Source organism: Adiantum capillus-veneris, chromosome 8 (assembly GCF_014529385.1).
Source record: "Adiantum capillus-veneris isolate H3 chromosome 8, ASM1452938v2, whole genome shotgun sequence".
NCBI lineage: Eukaryota > Viridiplantae > Streptophyta > Polypodiopsida > Polypodiales > Pteridaceae > Adiantum > Adiantum capillus-veneris.
In genome coordinates this window covers 140,213,617-140,235,222 of record NC_140938.1, presented here as the reverse complement: position 1 = coordinate 140,235,222, position 21,606 = coordinate 140,213,617, and the positions used below count along the sequence as shown (strand labels likewise).

At 46.8% G+C, this 21,606-nt stretch overlaps 1 protein-coding gene across 1 annotated transcript in view; it reads left to right on the top strand.

Moving 5' to 3' along the window:
- The window catches only part of LOC147453064 (putative LRR receptor-like serine/threonine-protein kinase At1g56140), a 120,908-nt gene that overhangs the window by 5,714 nt on the left and 93,588 nt on the right, over nucleotides 1-21,606 (top strand). The window contains exon 2 of the mRNA XM_086518568.1: nucleotides 7,977-8,045. Within this exon, the coding sequence (XP_086374694.1) occupies nucleotides 7,996-8,045 (50 nt within the window). The 5' untranslated portion in view covers nucleotides 7,977-7,995. The remainder of the gene's footprint in view (nucleotides 1-7,976; nucleotides 8,046-21,606) is intronic.

Sequence of the window (21,606 nt, the reverse complement as noted above, 5' to 3'; positions counted from 1 at the left end):
CTAAACTTCGTGCATCCACGGCTTCGAACTCAAGTCAAAGCCAAAACGAGTTTGCCTTTCCCTAGCTCAATTTGATAGCAGTGAGCACCGTTTCTCAGCCGCCCCCTTCTACCCACGTGGTTACACCTCAAAATAAATCGCCGCAGTTGGCAGAGCAGTCATCGGGCGTCCTCACCCGGGCCCAGAGAGCCGCTCTCAGTCTTAGCATTCCAGTCTTAGCCCCCACACATTCTTACACCAGTGGATACCCTGCCTGCAGCTGTTAACAAGCCATCCCCCTCTGCCATGAAAGAATCCAAATCTTTGCTCTTCGATATTGATGAAGCTTTCTTGGAAGCAGTTTCCGACCTACAGAAGATCAAGGTACCAGAGGAACAACAGGTAGAAAAAGAGAAGCTTACAGCAGAGACAGTCTTGAAGAAAACTTTCCAACAAGTGTCTCTCTATGACATGTTGCGACTAGATGCGAGTTTCAGAAGTGAAACCCTTGCAGTTATTCAGTCACTTTACCCTGGAGCAGGTCCTAGCGGCGGGCACCTCCCAGTGCGACCGTCAGAGTCCTATATGATATCCAATCCCGCTGCTGCACTCACTGATTATAGAAGCCGTCGCCTGACAGTGTCCGTTTTGGGTCGGCAATTCTTGGGAGTAATAGTGGATGGTGGATCTGGCATCAACCTGATGCCCGAGTTCACTATGTTAGCTCGAGGTCTACAGCCTACTCGCCCTGCTCCCTTCACAGTTACATTGGTCGACCAACGGTCAGTATACCCAGTGGGCATAGTGGACAATGTGCCTCTGCAGGTACAAAACTTTACTTTTAACTTGCATTTTGTGGTGGTTCGTCTTCCCGAGGTTGAGGGCGGATTTCCCTTGCTTATTGGAAGACCATGGCTGCGACACACTAAAGCACTCCATGATTGGGGAAACGATGCAATGTGGATACATACTTCTGGCTTCCCGATGCAACACATTCTCTTAGAAGGAGCTATGGATCCCGTGGTGCAGCAAGTTTCTTTGTCAATGGAAACCAACCCTGAACATGAACAGCCTACTCTACTTGACGGATTGGATGAGGATCTGTTGGTGTTGGAGTGGTTGGATGCTACCAAGTCTATGCCTTGTTATGGAGTCTCTATTCACTCTTTGCCTGAAGGTACACCCTTTTCAAACGTTTCCATAGTTACTAAACTTAATGAGCCACCTGAGCCTTTGAAGAAGCATAGAAGCAGGAAGAAATCTCCTCTACAGGAGTTCTCTCCCCCTCAAACATCAACCCCTTTGGTGTCTCCTTCTTCTTCGACCAGAAGAAAGCTCTCCTCTGTGTCTAGCAAACTCCCTTCTCAGAGCCCGTCCTACAAGATGAATTCCAAGATCTTGATAGCTGTCTGCTCCTTACTTGTACCTATCTACCCTTATCCCCTCGACCTTACCCACAATCAGAATGCCCACATCCTTAGGGTTCACAATTGTGGCAAAGAGATCATCAAGAGCGCCGAAAATTGTTGTTCCCATCCTCTACAAGAGAGCCACCAAAACAATAGAGAGCAGGCACTAATGTTGTCCCCTGCTGCTGTAGGCTCCTGGCGGCGGCAAGCCCTCCTCCATTGGTGCCGGCTCCTACAGAATCCTCCCTTGGTGCCGGTTCCCGCATTCTATTGTTCAGCAGATGAAATTGTCGCTTTCCACAGGCACAAGCATAATGATCGGCTGTGCGGTAGGGCGGTGTCGCCTTGGCATATCTTTTCTCATATTGACTTTGGGTTGCAATTAGTAACAATAAGCGATGGTGAAGCTCAGTATAACTCACCGGCCGCTTCTAAAGCAGACGGTATTTCATACAGAATGTAGCAAGAAGCTTAAACGGTAACTGTAGGCTGGTGGAGGAGAGCGAGCTCCATCATCCCCCGCCACTCCTCGTCCCCTTGCCCAGCTCTCGCCCTATTCACCCCACCCCCTCCCTGCCCTCGCCCCCTACCCACCCCTCTTGCACTCGCCCCTACCTACCCCCTCACCGTCCCCTCTCCCCTACCCACCCCCTCACAGTCTCTCGCCCCTACCCACCCCCCTCCCTTCCCCTCGCCCCTACCCTTCCCCTCACATTCCCTCGCCCCTACCCAGCCCCCCTCGCCCCTACCCTCCCCTCACCTTCCCCTCGCCCCTACCCTCCCCCTCTCATTCCCTCGCCCCTACCCAGCCCCTCTCGCCCCTAACCAACCCCTCTCGCCCCTACCCTCCCCTCACATTCCCTCGCCCCTACCCAGCCCCCTCGCCCCTACCCACCCCCTCCCTTCCCCTCGCCCCTAACCAGTCTCCCTCTCCCCTACCCACCCCTCTCGCCCCTAACCAGTCCCCCCTCTCGCCCCTATCTAGTAAACCCTCCCCCTGGCCCCTATCTAAACTTCCCCACCCCTCCCAGCCTCAGCCTCAGCCTCAGCCTCATCTCCCCCACCCCACTGATCCACATTGTGCCTTCAGTAGCCTCAAGCTCCCTTTGTAACCCAAGAATTCTCGTCAAGGAGTTTGTATATCAATCTGCTTTGTGAACCCTTCATGCTCTTCCTCAACAACTACGACTGGCCTCTGCAACTCCTTCAGGAGCCTCTCATATGTCTCTTTCAAAGCAACTACACTTCATTGGTTTTCAGCTCGAGAAGTGCCAAGAGTTTGCTGCAGCTCTTCACACTCTACTTGGAACTTCTTAGAATTCTCCTGAACCGTCATCATCTCTGCATAAGAATCCGCCATCCTGTGTTCGAGCATAGAAACCTCCTCCTCCAAGTGTTGAATTCTCTTGCCAGCTGCAATCATTTCTTGCATGGGTGGGCCAAGCACCTGCTTCAGGAAAGATGTACATGCGGTACCTACTGGTTTGAGCATTGATTCACCATCCCTACACATCTGAGCCTCGACACCCCATTGTATCTGAAAGTCCTGGGCTGGACCTGAGTGTGCTGCCACGCTAGAGTCTATATCAGTTCTTTGAGATAGTTGAGTCATTTGTTGTGGTCTACTGTTGATGTTGCGTCTCTGTGAGCTCAGTTGTTGTCTATTGTTTCTTGTTTTAAGTCTGTTTTGAGTGAGATTGTCACGCACATTGCACTGAGGAGCACCCATTGTAGAGAGCACGACACACTATCTGTGCTACAGTTGGTGAACAACTTCCTAGCCCCCTCTATCCTAGTAGCAGCTGCGATGAACTCCTCCAAAGTGGCATCGGGTCGGAGGCTCTCTCGGAGTTTTTGCTGAGAAGTTTTGGGAAGTGTCTTGTCTATCCACTTCTTAACCATAAATTCACCGGGTTGTTGGAGAAGCTTGGCAACCAGAGACTTGGTTTTCGTCATAAATTCTGCAAATGTCTCCTCTGGCTGGAGCACCATGTTGGCCAACTCATCCAAAACCTTCTCTTGATAGTCACCTGGCCTGAATGTTGCACAGAACTGTTGTCTTAAGGCTGCCCAAGTTGCAAAATGGTTTTCTACAAACTGGTTGTATCATTTGTCTACTAAGCTATCCAAGGTAGATGGAAAGAGTACCAAATAAGCATCCTCTCTATTAAGACCACGACCCCTACAGAGAGATACAAACCTCCTTGCATGGTCGTCAGCATCTTCTGAAGAGAGTCCTTTGAAGGTGGGGAACTTGATGTTCACCTTGGCCAAAACACTTGCCAAAGCCTCCATGGCCCCTTGCTAAGCCTGTTGCTCAATAGCCTGCTGTAGCAGAATAGGAGAGAGCTTTACTGGAGAAGGTGATCTGGAAGATGTGGAACCTGACGAAGGAATGGGTGATGTATGTGGAGGTATGGGTGATGAGGTTGATGGACTTCTACTAGGTACCAAAGGTCGTCTTCTATTATAGTACTTCAGAGGGCTCAGTAGTGCGCTTTGACGCTCGACTGACCGCCTTGTATGTGTCATGCAGTGACCACCAATCCAACCAAGGTTTGGGCAAGAAAACCTTGAACTGGTTGAAGACTGGTCTAGACTCTACTAGACCAGGCAAGTGACTAGACCAGGTTGGACCAGGGATGAGGAGGACTAGACCAGGGACGAGGACTGGTTGGACTAGGGCGAGAGATGACTAGGGCGAGGGAGGACTAGACTAATTGGACCAGGCGAGAGGAGAACAGTGCAAGGCAAGCTAGGCGAAGCTAGATAGACCCAACTAGCTTCAAGATTTGTACCTCACAGAGTGAGATTTCAGTTGAGGTCCCACCTTGATCGCCAAAATGAGAGCACCTGTAGCGCAGATAGTGTGTCGTGCTCTCTACATTGGGTGCTTCTCAATGCAATGCGCGTGACAATCTCACTCAAAACAGACTGAAAACAGGAAACAATAGACAACAACTGATCTCACAGAGACACAACAGCAACAGTAGACCACAACAAATGACTCGACTATCTCAAAGAACTGATAGAGACTCTGGCGTGGCAGCACACTCAGTTCCAGCCCAGGACTCTCAGGTACAATGGGGTGTCGAGGCTCAGATGTGCCGGGATGGTGAATAAGTGCTCTGTGTATATACTCGCACTAAACGACTACGTTGGAGCATATATGAAGATGATGATGGTAATGACCCAAACGACTACTCATATGTAAAATCATAAAGAGCCACCAACGGCTCATAAATGTCCAATCAACGAAGTCTATCTCCAAACTGAGTGGTGGTGGTGACCTGGCTAGGATGTCCACTAGACCACTGTCAGTTCCCTGCCACGTGTCACTCCCCAGCCCAGAGGGTCCGTCCAGTGTGAACCAGACCAACTAGACCACTGTCAGTTCCATGCCACGTGTCACTCCCCAACCCAGAGGGTCCGTCCAGTGTGAACCAGACCAACTGTAACCAACTGTCTAACTGTCTGTCCTGTGCAGTGACATTGTAGCCCTGCTACAACACCTACTGATTTTCTTTCAAGTTTTTTCAGTATTTCCTCTCACCGAGATGGTGAGCTGTCTTGTGGCGGGCAACCTGTAGCAGGCTACACTGTCACTTTCACAGGACAAGTTACAGTTGGCCGAGGCTGGTTCACACCGGACTGCACGAACTCTCTTGGCTGGGCAGTGACACGTGGCAGGGGATACAGACGGTGGTCTAGTGGACATCGTGGCCATGTCACCCACCAATTAGTTATTAGTGGCTCTTTACGATTATATATATGGATGGCAGCTGTTGGGTCATGGGATCATCTTCTAGATATATGGTCCAACGTAGTTGTCTGGGGAGAGTCGATACACAGCACTCACCATCCCTGCACATCTGAGCCTCGACACCCTCATTGTACCTGTGAGTCCTAGGCTGGAGCTGAGTGTGCTGCCACTCCAGAGTCTGTATCGGTTCTTTGAGATAGTCGAGTCATATGTTTTGGTCTGTTGTTGTGTCTTTGTGAGCTCATTTGATGTCTATTGTTTCCTTGCTTTTCAGTCTGTTTGAGTGAGATTGTCATGCACATTGCACTGAGGACCACCCACTGTAGAGAGCACGACACATTATCCGCACTACAGCCGGGCTTGATCCACAACTGCAAAACACTGGCTGTTCTGCAAATGCTGAAAACTCTAGGCCTTCTGGATGGCTGAAAACGCTATGTCTCCTGCTGGGGGTGTCTTGCTGAGAAGGTGCGCTGTTGAACACGCGGTTCCTACTGCCTCTTCTACCTTAAAGTGCTAGCGCTGGGTTTTCTTATATACTTGCTTGTCAAATTGCCCTACCAAGTTTCCCAACAAAAGTCACATGCTCCTGATGAGTTCTGATGGAAATTCATGATCATGTTGTGTGCAACCAGAGGATATTCATCTACTCTAAGTGTCTGGACATGCACGGTTTGCGAACAAACTCACAAAAGTGCCAGAACACTTCTTAATCTAACCGAACTGAAACCATGTCATGAAGTAGCTTGTCCATGTACACATAGGGTTAGATGTGCACGTGACACCTTGCCCCTCAAAACCCCGTTCCTTTAGTGAGAGAGTGCAATGGACATAAACAAAGTGGGTGAACACTATGAATGAAGGTGCTGAGACTGAGAGATAGAGAGAGAAGAGAATACGACACCAGAATGTTGTCAAACCCTCCTCCGAAGGCCCCACTCTCTATGGCGAGAGCGGTCTACTATTGATTGCACAAATCTCTACAATGCTTTCGACTTGCCGACGATGTCGACGACGATGAGGACGACAACGAGACGGGCTGAAATCTGAAAACTCTAATGGCTGAAATCTGCAAATCTTCTATCTGCTGAATTTTGACTCTATGTCGATGACGATGTCAATGGCGACGATGCGACGACGACGCGCTGAAAACGCAGATGCTGAAATCTGCATTTTCCAGGCTGAATCTGGGCTGAATCTGCAAACTACGCTGGATCTGACCGTGCGGTTGTGGGAAGATGAGATCCGTGAGGTTTGGGACTTCAACTGCGATGTCTGATTGCTGAAAACTGAAAACGCTGGTGCTTCTGGTGGTTCCGTCGCGGTGAATGTGCAAAACACTAGTAGGTCATGCTGATGCAAAAACGCTAAGACTGATCTGGGTGCTTGATGCAAAAATGCTAGGTCTTTGCTGAGTACTGCTGCCGGGCTTGATCCGCAACTGCAAAACGCTGGCTGTTCTTCAAATGCTGAAAACTCTAGGCCTTCTAGATGGCTGAAAACGCTGTCTCCTATTGGGGTATCTTGCTGAGAAGGTGCACTGTCGAGCACGCGGTTCCTACTGCCTCTTCTACCTTAAAGTGCTAGCGCTGGGTTTTCTTATATACTTGCTTGTCAAATTGCCTTACCCAGTTCCCAACAAAAGTCACATGCTGCTGATGGGTTCTGATGGAAATTCGATGATCATGTTGTGTGCAACCAGAGGATATGCATCTACTATAAGTGTCTAGACATGCACGGTCTGCAAACAAACTCACAAAAGTGCCAGAACACTTCTTAATCTAACCGAACTGAAACCATGTCATGAAGTAGCTTGTCCACATACACATAGGGTTAGATGTGCACGTGACACCTTGCCCCTTGCACGTTGGTGGCTCTTTATGAGATACATATGTATGGTTGGTTCCAATGGTCGGGGACTACATGATTATCCACTTTGTATGGTCTAGCGTCTCGAGTCTGTAGTCTTGAGTCCAGCACCACACTTGCACCCTCCTTGCACATCGGAGCATTGACACCTCCATTGTACCTTGGAGTCATGGGCTTGGAGCTGAGTGTGCTGCCAACCAGAGTCTGTATGGTTCTATGAGTTTGTCGAGTTCCACTCAGTTCTTGGGGGGGGGAAGGGGGCTTTACTGATTAGAAATGTGTAGCATAATCTCAATGGGGCTGGAACCAGACAAGTGAAAACATATGAACAAGCTGTGCCAGGAGTCATGGGCTTGGAGCTGAGTGTGCTGCCAACCAGAGTCTGTATGGTTCTATGAGTTTGTCGAGTTCCACTCAGTTCTTGGGGGGGGGGAAGGGGGGCTTTACTGATTAGAAATGTGTAGCATAATCTCAATGGGGCTGGAACCAGACAAGTGAAAACATATGAACAAGCTGTGCCAGGAGTCATGCATGTAGGAGGCATGCAAATGCTAGGAACTTCAAAGGAGCCAGTATGCAATTGCATTGGAGTAACCAAAAGAGGTGTAAGAGCTCAGGTCAACAAAAACAAGGGGGTTGCGTGAATATCACCTATTCAGGATGGTTAAAAGGGTATAGTTGAAGGGATTTGATAACCTCCTTGTCTGGTTGAATGGTGTATGAGGCATGATTGGCTTGGGTAGCAAATCAGTCTCGGAAGAGTGCCTTGATGACTCAGGCCAAGAGGTACTATGGTTGATCAAAAAAATGTTCTGTGGTGTGGCCACTTTGCATCTTTGAGGCATCACAAAACTCCTATATGGACCAAAATCAAAAGCTGTCTTTATGAACTAAATCTAAAGCTTGCTGATTACAAGCCAGTTTTCTCTTGTTTTGACCTTGGTTCTTTTTTCCAGGTTTCTTGGAAGCAACAATATGGAAGGGAATCTTGATGTCTTGGAGGGACTCTCAAATTTGAAAACCTTGTAAGCCATATTTTTATGAGAAATCAGTAGGATGTGCTAGCTTAACTATGCTTTGGTATATCCACGATTTGATTAAATTTCTGTAAGAAGCATCCTCCATAGGGTATCATACCTTTTTCATGAAAAGATGATAACTTCAAGTAACAGGGGACTAACAGGATTCGGTCTCTTAAAAAGGGTAATTTGTGCCATTCAAGATGTAACAAGAACTCTTTTTGCATTCAAAATGCATGAGGCATCAATAGATACTAGTGTTGTCACACCTGTCCAGCTCTTTGTGGTGATCTTTGTTTCTCGTGTTTTTGCTTTGTGTCATGGACAATACAATTTTCTCGTGTTTTTGCTTTGTGTCATGGACAATACAATTTTGTCTCATAAGCCACACCGGCCCAGTTTTGTGAAAGAGTGGAATACAGTAGTGGGCATAACTCCCTTGTAGCATCTTTGATGGAGGCTATCTTGCCACCACCCATATACATCATTCTAGAGTTTAGACAATACTTTCACACTAATTTTCTTGCAAAAGAAAAAGGCAACATTCGAAAGGCATCTTATTGTTCCATATCATCCAGAGTCGCTTTTTCCACCAAGACAAAGACTTATGCATTTTCGAAATGCTATTTGCATAATCATCAACCTATGGTCCAAGGAGGAGGAAAAGTGTCAACCAAATGCATCGAAAACTGAGGAAGAGATAAAGGACCACAAGCAATTCTCCAATATAGGCTCCAAACCTCCAATCTTTGGGACTCATCTAGAGAAGGAATAGGCGAATGCTTTCCAAGCCAAGCAAATTAGAACCACTATTCAATCGTGCGCATCCCAATGTGTAACTGTCCAATTGTTAGAAGATATAAAGAACATCTCAATACACATATCTGCCAACATACTATCCCAAATGTGGCATAAAAAGTGTGTCATGCTCTCTATTGTGGGTTCTCCTCAGTGCATTATGAGTGAAAGCTCACTCCAACAAAACATAAACACAATAGAGCAATGGAAGAAGCGACTCAAAAGACACAACAATAGACTCAGAACTCAAATGGAACTCGACTAAATCATGGAATCAGTATACAGACTCTGGCTGGCAGCACACTCAGCTCCAAGCCCAGGACTCACAGGTACAATGGGGGTGTCGAGGCTCCACTATGCAAGGAGAGTGCAGATTTGCAGTGCTAGACACAAGACACGAGACTCTGTTTAGTACTTTTTATATTGATAAATCACAAAGTACAATTGCCGAAGAGTCACTTTGTGATCTTTCTTCCAAGCTAATCTGCTAGAGTGGCCCCCTAGGCTCACTTATAAAGGCCACATGCCTAAAAGCAATAGGTACAAAAAGCAAGCGTTTCTCAAAACGACTATTATATATAGCTGATGCCCATAAGCCTGCCAAAAAGCAAGAGCCACTTGGTCTGCAGCCTACCCGACCCGCCCCCTTCACAACTAGTTTGGCTTACCAGAGGATAGTCTACCCATTGGGCATAGTGGACAAGGTGCCTCTGCAGGTACAAAACTTCACCTTTAGCTTGGATTTTGTTGTGGCTCGTCTTTGCCACGTTGAGGCCGGCTTTCCTTTGATCATCGGTAGACCATGGCTGTGGCACACTAAAGCGCTACATGATTGGGGAAATACTCCTTGTAGATACATACTCCTGGCTCCCAAATGACACCTATTCACCTCGAAGGGGGGATGGATCCAGTGGTGCATCATAGTTCTTTGTTAGTAGAATCCAACCCCGAACTCGAACAGCCTACCCCACTTGATGGGCCAGAGAAAGACCTGCTTGAGTGGTTGGAAGCTACCAAGTCTTTGCCTTGCTATGGGATCTCTATTCAATCTTCAGCCAAGATGCAGGGGTTGGGGTCAGAGAGGGTGATGCCTCATATGCTCCCACAGTGGAAGCCTTTGGGTTTGATAAGCCCCTAAAAGACCATAGAAGAAGAAAGAAATCTCCTTTACAAGAATAAGCCCAGCCCTCAACCTCCTCTGTGTGTGATAGACTCCTCTTCGATGGGCTTCCCCAAGGATGGCCACAAGAAGCATCTCATGATGTATCTATGCTCCAGAAAACGGAAACCTCTACACCTACAAAAACATCTTCAGCCGTTCTCTCTCCAAACCCAGTAAAAGAAGTCAACTTGGTAGACTCTGACAACACCCAGCCCATTATTTTGGCTGCATGGCTGTGGGATCACTGCGTGCTGCTAGACCAGGTACATTTATCAAAGTGGAAAAGCGAAGATCCATATTCACATAACTTCTTTTCTGTTAAAGTGGTTCCAACTTGCTCTTCTCTATGCATTCCATTTATAGCAAACACCAATAAAAAGTTTCACCTTTCAAAAATCTTTAAAAGCTCTAATTGTATGAAGAAAATGAACAAAATAGATGTTTTCATCAATCAAGAGGGTAATTGTATCACGGTTAAGTGGCTGGTGGTGCCGAGCCAATCTGAGTCCTTTTGTTGGTGTGTATCACAGGATGGTTCTCTGCTAGTGGATTGCAGGCTTCTAGTAGCAATTTTGGGTTGCTTCAGTGTGTCACATGATAGATGTGGGCATGTGTTTCCAAAATTTCAGCAAATGAGATTCCTGTAAAGTCCCCCCATGCAAACCTAGCCATACGTCTTCTAGCAACTACCCATTCCCCTCACCCCCTATCTAGCCTACCTACTTCGCCGGTACCCACCCCTAACCACTCCCACGCCCCTACCCACCCCCCTACTCGCCCCTACCCACCCACCCTCGCCCCTTACCAAGGTCTAGACTACCCATGCTTGCCCCCCCCCCCCCCCTTCACCCCTACCCACCTGCAGCCTCGACCCTACCTACCCTCTTCTTGCCCTACCCTACTCACTTAGCATGTTGTGTACGAGATTAATCTTTAGGTTACAATTTATCTTCGCTGACATGATTTGGAGAGTTTGGCTCATCATTTATAGTAGATATGCAGTTTCTTTCAGTTATCGTGGTCTATGTAGCAGTTTTTCAATGATTCTCTCACCGAGACGGTGAGTGGTCTTGTGGCGGGCAACCTGTTGCAGGGCTACATTGTCACTTGCACATGACAGGCAGTTACACTTATAATTGGTCTTGGCCGATGGACTCTCGCCTGGGCAATGATACGTGGTAGAGACACGGGTGGTGGTCTAGTGGACACCATGGCCACTTCACCACCACCACAGTTTGGAGATAGACTTAGCTGGACTTTCAGGGATATTTTGCTCGCCGTTGGTGGCTCTTTATGATTGTATATATGCATAGTTGGTTCGAGTGCTGAAGTTTTCTTGTTTTGTTTATGTGTTCTGTGAGACTACTTAGTATTGCCTTTTCAGTGCCAAGCAGGTTAGAGAAACATGAGAATTGTGTTGAGGAATAGTGCTGGTAGCAAAATAAATGCTTGCCAAATATAGGGAAAGCGACTCCAAATTAATCCGATCATCATTGAGATTAATCCTTTGTTGCTTATCGAAGAGTGTCGAACCACATACTAAGCATGAGTTTCATTCTGTAACAAACTTGGACACTCAAAGTCAAGATTCTACCGTGACACAACAGAGATTCACTTCAAAACAGTTCACAATTCACACTTGATTCGACACGGCACGACGTAGTTCTGTGCCTAGAGATATTGGCCCCATAGACTGGCGCCCCTTTCGGTATTTCTTTTTGTATTAATCTGTTTTCAAAGTACAAGAGAGAGGGAGGATGCTCACTCTCAGACTGTGCGTCCAGATGCTCTCAGAAATGAGGGCCCTGCCCACTAATTTATACGTTACAAGGGATGCCCAAAAGCAGAGCCCCAGAAGTTGTCAACTTTAAAAGCTTCCAAAAATTAAAGCAATTAATCCAAAAGCTTCTCAAATCAGCCAGCATAGGATTTCAGCAGCGCAAAAGCAGATTTTTCTATATAGCATCAGCGTAAAAAGCGAAAATCTGTACACCTGCCACGTCAGCATGTCAGCGCGATTTGCAGTGGAAAATCCAGGCCTGCCGTACAGCTGCCACGTGTCACTGCCGCCAGTCTGTGTGTGTGTCCGGGTCTTCTGCCCCACTCTGTGAGTGTGTCCAGGGCCATGCCACGTCACCCATTTGTGACATACCCCCCTCTTGAAAGCACTGTAATTGCCCTCGATTATGCCTGCAAAACAGGTAATTGGGCTGAGGGTGAGGGTGTACGAGCAAAGGGTCAAGCCAGTTCCAGGAGGGGTTTCTCCACCCTTGATCATATTGTGAAATTCAGAGCCATCATTAAGGAGGGCAGGTCACATGGGAGACGGATTTATTATAGCTTGTGGATTTCGGCAAAGCATTTGACATGGTACCGAGAGCTCGATTGATGCACAGACTACAGGAGATGGGAGTGCCCATAGAGTTGATTTGGGGGATTATAGCTTTGTACAGATCAGTGATGGTACATGTACGCACTCCGGAAGGGGTATCTGATTTAGTTCACTCTACTATTGGGGTGAAACAGGGCTGCCCATTGTCTCCTTCTCTATTTGGTATGTATGTTGATGAGGTGTCTGATTACATTGACAGAGAGGGTGACAAGAGGTGCCCAACTGGCAGGGACGTGGATCCCATTGTTGCTATATGCTGATGATATTGTGTTGATTTCGGACTCACCAGAGGGTATGCAATGACATTTGGATGCACTACATAGTTTTGCAGAGGATAGTGGATTGTGTGTAAACCTTTGGAAATCAAGGTTATGGTGTTTAACACCACACTACAGTGAATCAGGAGATCAACACCTACTTTCACGTATGGTCATGAGATTGTGGAGTATACAGATGCATACACTTACATGGGGGTAGTCTTTACTGGGCTGAGATTTTCTTTGAGAAGAGCAGTAGAGACTAGATTGACTAGAGCTTATGCGGCTATGGGAGGATTGGAGAGGATGTGCTCGTAGGTTCAGCTCGAGGAATCTCGAACAAAGTTATGGCTCTTTGATACTTTAGTAGCCTCAGCTATGTCGTATGGGGTGCAAATATAGGGACCTTCTGGAGGCCAAGATGGTTGGAGACGTATGGAGAGGCCCTTCGTATCTATCATCTCTTGAATGATCAGAGCCAAGGCCTCCATACCCCACGCTATCATTCGAGCAGAGCTAGTTGCACCCCCTATGGAGATTGAGGCGCTTACCAGATTAGTCTCCTTTGTGCACAACTTGTGGGATACTACAAGAGACAGATATGCTAGACTGGCCCTTGAGTCTTCCAAACAGTTAGCTCTTCATGGGGACACTTCATGCTGGTATGCACAGATGACATCATGGTTTCAGACACATGGCTTCACCATGGAGAGGCTGCCTCCTTTTTAGTACTCTCTACAGGCACCCTTGATGTCTCTGACACGGGTGGAGATTACTAGACTCATTGTCAGGATCTGATCCAGCTGGACACGAGGAAGACATGGATAGAGCCGATACAGGAGTTGGGCACGAAGATGCTTTCTATAGAGAGCATCTTCTCTACCTCATAGGGGATGGGTTTGTGATTCGACCTAGCTATATGGACACACATCTTTCTCATGATTTGCGTTGTGCCATTGGCCAGATACGCACATCCTAACATCAGCTCGAGATTGAGACTGGAAGATTCAGAGGGATACCAGCAGATAGCAGGATATGCCGCTTATGTCATCTAGAGCTAGAGACAAAGTTACATTACATATGCCATTGCACAGTCTACTATGAGATAGGAGGCCGTTTTCATTGTCTATTCAGAGAGGGTTTTGGGCCTCTATCTAGGGTCATGAGTATGAGGATCAAAGGTGTGTTGGACTGTATCTACTTGAGTTACACAGGCATACAGACACTTTACTGAGGAGAGCTAGAGAGAGACAGTCCCAGACACAGATTATAGATTTGTTTACACTAGATATTGGACACCCAAAGGAGCAGCCACCATTGCAGAGCTCTGTCACGCACTCATGCTACCACTACTGGCATTCTTATAGACCGAGCATTGGAGCTAGGGAGATCTAGACAACCGTGATTGAGGAGAGGAGCTACACAGTATTGACAGAGACTACAGCAGAGGATTCAAGCCATACTTTCTCGACTTCTAGAGTGCAAATGAGGATGGATCTCTACCATATCTCCCCACCCCCCGGCCCTTCCCCCCTCCCTTCTCTCATTGTACTACACATTGTAGTACATTGTACTGGGCACCTTTTGTATTAGCTGGCGCATCCATACAATCCCAGTTTGCAGTAGTTGTGTTTTTTGTTTCAATTCTTTTTTATTTCGGACATGGTATCAGATTCACTATGTTGTAACAGCTTGATCTCATAGGTTCATTTTGGCCTTTTGAAATATATTATTTTATTTCTCTCTCTCTCTCTCTCTCTCTCTCTCTCTCTCTCTCTCTCTCCATTCTCTAGACAATGCTAAAATTTCTCTCTCTAAAACCGCCTTTTTTATTTTCTCTCTCTAGAAATTGCAGAATCTCTCTCGAAAAACAAAGAGCATTTTTATCTTTAAAGCTGATTTTCACTCCTGAAGTTGGATCTTCATTTTTTAATAAAAGAGATAGTTAAGATCTCTCTCTCATTTCTCTCTCTCTCTCTCTCTCTCTCTCTCTCTCTCTCTCTCTCTCTCTCTCTCTCTATCTATCTAGTAGCGGAGCACTTTATACATGCTAGGGATATGCTGATGGAGGTTCTTGCAGTGTTGTTCAATCGTGCCTGTGTGAGGGACTACCTGAGACTTGGAGGTTGTCTACTATTGTGCCTATATTCAAGGCAGGTGATCCTACAGAGCCTGGAAATTACCGCACTATTATGGTTGGACACACACTGGCACGATTGTATGCATCCATTATTGAGCAGCAGTTGAGTAACTGGGCAGAGGGTGAGGGTGTACGGGCAAAGGGACAGGCAGGTTTCAGGAGGGTGAGGGTGTACGGGCAAAGGGACAGGCAGGCATAGTGTTCTATGAGATACGGGGGCGTTTCCACTGCTTATTCAGAGAGGGTTTTGGTCCTCTATCTAGGGTCATGAGTTATGAGGATCAGAGATGTCTTGGACTATATCTACTTGAGTTACACAGGTATAGAGACACTTTACTGGGGAGAGCTAGAGAGAGGCAGTCCCAGAGACACATTACAGATTTCTTTTCACTAGATATGGGACAGCCAGAGGAGCAGCCACCACTGCAGAGCTCGTCCCACACTCATTCGACCACTACTGGCACTCTCATCGACCGAGCATTGGAGCTACAGAGATACAGACGACCGCGACTGAGGAGAGGAGCTACACAGCATCGACGGAGACTACAACAGAAGATTCGAGCCATACTCTCTCGACATCCAGAGTGCAGATGAGGATGGATCCTCACCATTTCTTCCATCTTTGTTTCACACACTGTTACATCCAGTTTACCGGGTACCTATTGTATCAGCTGCTACACCCACGTAGTTTTAGATTGTAGTAGTAGTAGTAGTATTTTGTTCCACTTCTAGTTCTTTTCTAGTTCTTTTGTACCCAGACATGGTATTAGATTCACTATTTTGTAACTGATTGGTCTCATAGGTCATTTTGGCCTTTTGAAGACGTTAATATAACATTTCATTTCATTTCATTTCTCTCTCTCTCTCTCTCTCTCTCTCTCTCTCTCTCTCTCTCTCTCTCTCTCTCTCTCTCGCTACTTGAGCTACACCGACATAGAGATAGTCTGCTGAGGAGACATGGAGTACGACAGTCACAGAGACAGATCACAGACTTTTTTGGATCGAGGGAGCCAGGAGACCAACCACCAGCACAGGGTTGTACCCGCATTCATACCAGAGGCACCCTCATTGACAGGGCAACTGAGCTCGGGAGATCGAGACGACCACGACCGAGACACAAGAGCACACTCCATCGACGGAGACTCCAGCAGAGGATCAGAGGCATTCTAGCACGACACCCAGATTGTCATTGAGGGCCTATTCTACATTTTCACATTTCACATTTCACATTTCACACTTCATTTTCAGTTTTCATTTTTTACATTCAGTACTTTTTGTACTTGTACTTCAGACATTGTATTAGATTCACCATTTTGTATTTGATGGTCTCATAGGTCATTTTGGCCTTTTGAAGAAGTTAATATATCATTTCATTTCTCTCTCTCTCTCTCTCTCTCTCTCTCTCTCTCTCTCTCTCTCTCTCTAACAAAGACATTGCAGGATGCAGCAGCAGAGGCATACCCACACATTGAGCCTGGGCAGCGACGACTTTCTAGGAGCATACCCCCCATAATAGCTGGTATGGTGAGGAGTGCAGAGAGACAAGAGCCCAACTTCAAAGAGAGGTACTTCTAGGAGTCATCACTCACAAGCAGTCACGGATTGCTTCTCGACGTTTGGAGCGGTGGAAGAAGAGGGCGTTTCTAGCTCGATTAGAGCAGGATATAAACCATCTATTTCTTAGCCAGGATACAGGCGAGGCATGGCGGCTCTTCCGTGGGCTTTCACCCCCACCAGTCATCACTTCTATGGAGGTTTGGGGTCAGTATGCATCATCTCTCTACACAGTCTCGAGGCAGCCACCTCTTCTGGATCTGCCAGAGCCATGCCCATACACATGTGCTTTCTTTACTGCCAAGATGATAAAGAAGGCCATTGATAGGATGAGGACTAGGAGAGCATAAGATGGCCTAGTAGCAAAGCATTTTATACATGCGAGATATCTGCTTGTAGAGCTTCTATTAGTGATGTTGAACCATGCCATGTGTGAGGTCCTACCTGAACTTGGAGTTTGTCTACTATCGTATCTATCTTCAAGTTAGGGGACCCTATGGAGCATGAGAACTACCGCACTATCATGATTTGACACACATTGGCACGGTTGTACGCATCCATCCTTGAGCAGCAGTTGAGTAGATGGGTAGAGAGAGAGGGTGTACGAGCAGCAAGACAGGCAGGTTTCAGGAGAGGTTCTCTACTTTTGATCATATTCTGACACTCAAAGACATTATTGAGGAGGGGAGATCACATGGGAGACGGCTCTATTGTTGCTTTGTGGATTTCCACAAGGCCTTTGATACAATGCCCGAAGCTAGATTGATGCACAAACTACAGGAGATGGGGGTACCCACAAAGTTGATTTGGGGGATCGTGGCTCTATACAGGTCAGTGGTGGGGCATGTTCGCACTCCAGAGGGGATTTATGATTTGGTTCACTTCACTATCGGGGTGCAACAGAGCTGGGCCCGTTATCTCCTACACTATTTGGCATGCATGTGGATGAGGTTTCTGACTACATTGAGAGGGATGGTGATAGAGGAACACAGTTGGCAAGGACATGGATCTCACTATCTATATGCTGATGATGTTGTGTTGATTTCTGACTCCCCTTAGGGAATGTAGCGTCACTTAGATGCTTTGTACACATTTGCTCATGATAGTGGATTGTCTATTAACCTGGGGAAAACCAAGGTTATGGTGTTTAACACCACACCACAGTGGGTCAGGAGGTCAGTACCCACATTTACATATGGCCAGGAGACGGTGGAATATACAGATGGATACACCTATCTTGGGGTAGTCTTCAGTGGACCGGTGTTTTACTTGAGGAGAACAACAGAGACTATACTGACGAGAGCTTATCAGCCTTGGGAGGATTGGAGAGGATGTGTTCGCAGATTCAATTACAGGAACCTCGAGCAAAGCTCTAGCTTTTTGACGCTCTAGTAGCTTCAGCTATCCTTTATGCAGTACAGATTTGAGGACCCTCAGTGGACCATCATGGCAGATCTGGTAGCACTGATGGATGGAGATATATGTAGAGGCCTTTAGTCTCTATGATCTCTTGAATGGTTCGGGCTAAGGCCTCAAAGCCACATGAGATTCTTCGAGCCGAGCTAGCTGCCCCACCTCTCATGGTCGAGGCACTTACTAGTATCCTTCATGCACAGTTTTTATGGAACCTCCCCAAGACAGAATGCTTGGCTAGCCCTTGAGTCATGCCGATGGCTAGCGCTACAGGGGGATACAGCATGTTGGTATGGGCAGATGACATCATGGTTTCAACATGGATAGACTGTCTCCATTCCAGTACTCCTTGGATGCACCCTCCCTACCTCTCACAAGGACAGAGGTCACTAGACTCATACGTCATGATCTGATTCAACGAGATACCAAGAGCACATTAATATAGTCGACACAGGAGTTGGGCACAAAGATGGCTTTCTATAGAGAGCATCTTCTCCAACTAACAAAGGATGGATATGTGATTAGACTGGCCTATATGGACACTCATTTATCCAATGGGATACGATGTTCTATTGGACAGATGCGCACATCATCTCATCAGTTAGATTGAGACTGGCAGATCCAGGAGAGTATCAACAGAGTCCAGGGTTGTTTTTGCTAGAGCTGCACAGACACAGGGAGAGTCTCTTAAGGAGATTAGGCAGTGGGAGACATTCACAGAGGGAGATCACTGACTTCCTTAGAGCACGGACTTAGCAGTCAGATAAGCAAGCTTTACATCATACTTCAGAGCCACCTATACCAAAGGTATATTAAATGACAGAGCCATTGAGCTCGAGAGAGCTAGCCGCCCCATGTCTATGAGGGCGACCACGACATTGATGGAGGCTCCATCAGAGGATCGAGACTATTCTAGCACGACATGGGAGATGTCCAGTACGACTATTTACATCGGCGGACATTGACGATGCTCTTCAGCGACCAATGCAGTACTTTCTCGGACAGCGTGCGATGTCGGGCATCCTCGGGCATTGATGATGATGATTTTAGTTTTTTCACTTTACTTCATTTTTATTTTTTACCCAGATACTGTATTAGATCCACCAAGATTGTATCAGTGTAGTCTCATAGGTCATTTTGGCCTTTTGAAGACATTTAATATAACATTTCTTTTCATCAGAGCCAAGGCCTCTGTACCCCGCGCTATCATTCGAGCAGAGCTAGCTAACCCTCCTATGGAGATTGAGGTGCTTACTAGATCAGTCTCCTTTGTGCACAACTTGTGGGATACTACTAGAGACAAATATGCTAGACTGGCCCTTGAGTCTTCCAGACAGTTAGCTCTTCAGGGGGTCACTTCATACTCGTATGCACAAATGACATCATGGTTTCAAATGCATGGCTTCACCATGGACAGGCTGTCCCCTTTCTAGTACTCTCTTCAGACACCCTCGATGTCTCTTACAAGGGTGGAGATTACTAGACTCATTCGTCAGGACCTGATCCAGCTCGATACCAGGACGACAGGGATACAACCACCACAGGAGTTGGGCATGAAGATGGCTTTCTATAGAAAGCATCTTCTCCACCTCATAGGAGATGGATTTGTGATTCAACCCAGCTAAAAGCATCTTCTCCACCTCATAGGAGATGGATTTGTGATTCGATCCAGCTACATGGATACACATACGTCTCATGGTTTGCGGTGTGCCTTTGGTCAGATACGCACATCCTCACATCAACTGAAGATTGAGACTGGTAAATTCAGAGGGATACCAGAGCAGACAATAGGATATGCCGCTTATGCCAGCTAGAGCAAGAGACAAATCTACATTACATATGTCATTGCACAGTGTACTATGATATTCGGGGCCGTTTCGACTGCTTATTTTAGAGAGGGTTTCGGTTCTTTCTCTAGGGTCATGAGTTATGAGGATCAGAGATGTCTTGGGCTATATCTACTTGAGTTACACAGATATAGACACTTTGCTGGGGAGAGCTAGAGAGAGACAGTCCGAGAGACAGATTACAGATTTCTTTTCACTAGATATGGGACAGTGAGAGGAGCAGCCATCATTGCAGAGCTCGGCCCACACTCATTCGACCACTATTGGCACTCTCATCGATCGAGCACTGGAGCTTAGGAGTTCCGGGGGGCCACGATTGAGGAGAGGGGCCACACAACATGGACGCAGACTACAGCAGAGGATTCGAGCCATACTCTCTCGACATCTAGAGTGCAGATCGGGATGGATTCTAGTAGCAGTAGTATGTTTGTTCTAGTCTTTTTGTGCCCAGACATGGTATCAGATTCACTATTTTGTAACAGATTGGTCTCATAGGTCATTTTGGCCTTTTGAAGACGTTAATATAACATTTCATTTTATTTAATTTCTCTCTCCCAGCTGGCAGGGACATGGATCCCATTGTTGTTATAAGTTGATGATCGTATCTCTGACTCACCAGAGGGTATGCAGCGACAGTTGGATGCATTACACAGTTTTGCAGAAGATAGTGGATTGTATTTAAACCTTGGTAAAACCAAGATTATGGTGTTTAACACCACACCACAGTGGATCAGAGATCAACACCGACTTTCACATATGGTCAGGAGATTGTAGAGTTTACAGATGCATACACTTACCTTGGTGTTGTCTTCACTGGGCTGGTTTTCTTTCGGGAGAGTAGCAGAGACTAGATTGACTAGAGCTTTTGCGGCCTTGGGAGGCTTGGAGAGGATGTGTTCGCAAGTTCAGTTTCAGCAACCTCGGACAAAGTTATGGCTCTTTGATACTTTAGTAGCCTCAGCTATGTCGTATGGGGTGAAAATATGGGGACCTTCTGTAGGCCAAGATGGTTGGAGACGTATGGAGAAGCCCTTGGTATCTATCATCTCTCGACTGATCAAAGCCAAGGCCTCCGTACCCCACGTTATTATTCAAGTAGAGGTAGCTGCCCCTCCTATGGAGATTGAGGCGCTTACCAGATGAGACAGATATGCTAGACTAGCCCTTGTCTTCGAGACAGTTAGGTCTTTAGGGGGACACTTCATGCTAGTATGCACAAATGACATCATGGTTTCAGACGCATGGCTTCACCATGGACAGCAGGCTGCCCCCTTTCCAATACTCTCTTCAGGCACCCTCGATGTCTCTTACACAGGTGGAGATTACTAGACTCATTCGTCAAGACCTGATCCAGCTGGATACCAGGAGGACAAGGATAGAGCCGCTACAGGAGTTGTGCACGAAGATGGCTTTCTATAAAGAGCATCTTCTCCACCTCACAGGAGATGGGTTTGTGATTTGACCCAGCTACACGGACACACATATGTCTCATGGTTTGCAGTGTGCCATTGGTCAGATATGCACTTCCGCACATCAGCTAGAGATTGAGACTGGTAGATTCAGAGGGATACCAGTAGACAACTGTAGTGGAGATAATGTGTCATGTCCTCTATAGTGGGTGCTCCTCAGTGCAATGTGCATGAGCTCTTACTCCACAGAATGAAAACACAGAAGACAAAGAACAACATAGCAAGAATAACAAAGCAACAACAACAGTATGACTCAGCAGATCATGAACAGCACGAACATTGACAAACTCAAAGAAACCGATACAAACTTTGGCATGGCAGCACACTCGGCTCCAGCCCAGATCTCATAGGTACAGTGGGGGTGTCGAGACTCAACTGTGCAGGGATGGTGCAAACGTGCTGTGTGTAACTGAAGATAATGGACCCTAGACCATGGACCACACAAAAGTAGCTAAACCCTAAACAACATGCAGATATATACAAACATGCAGAGCCACCAACGGCTGCAAAATATCTACATTAGTTGGGCCTATCT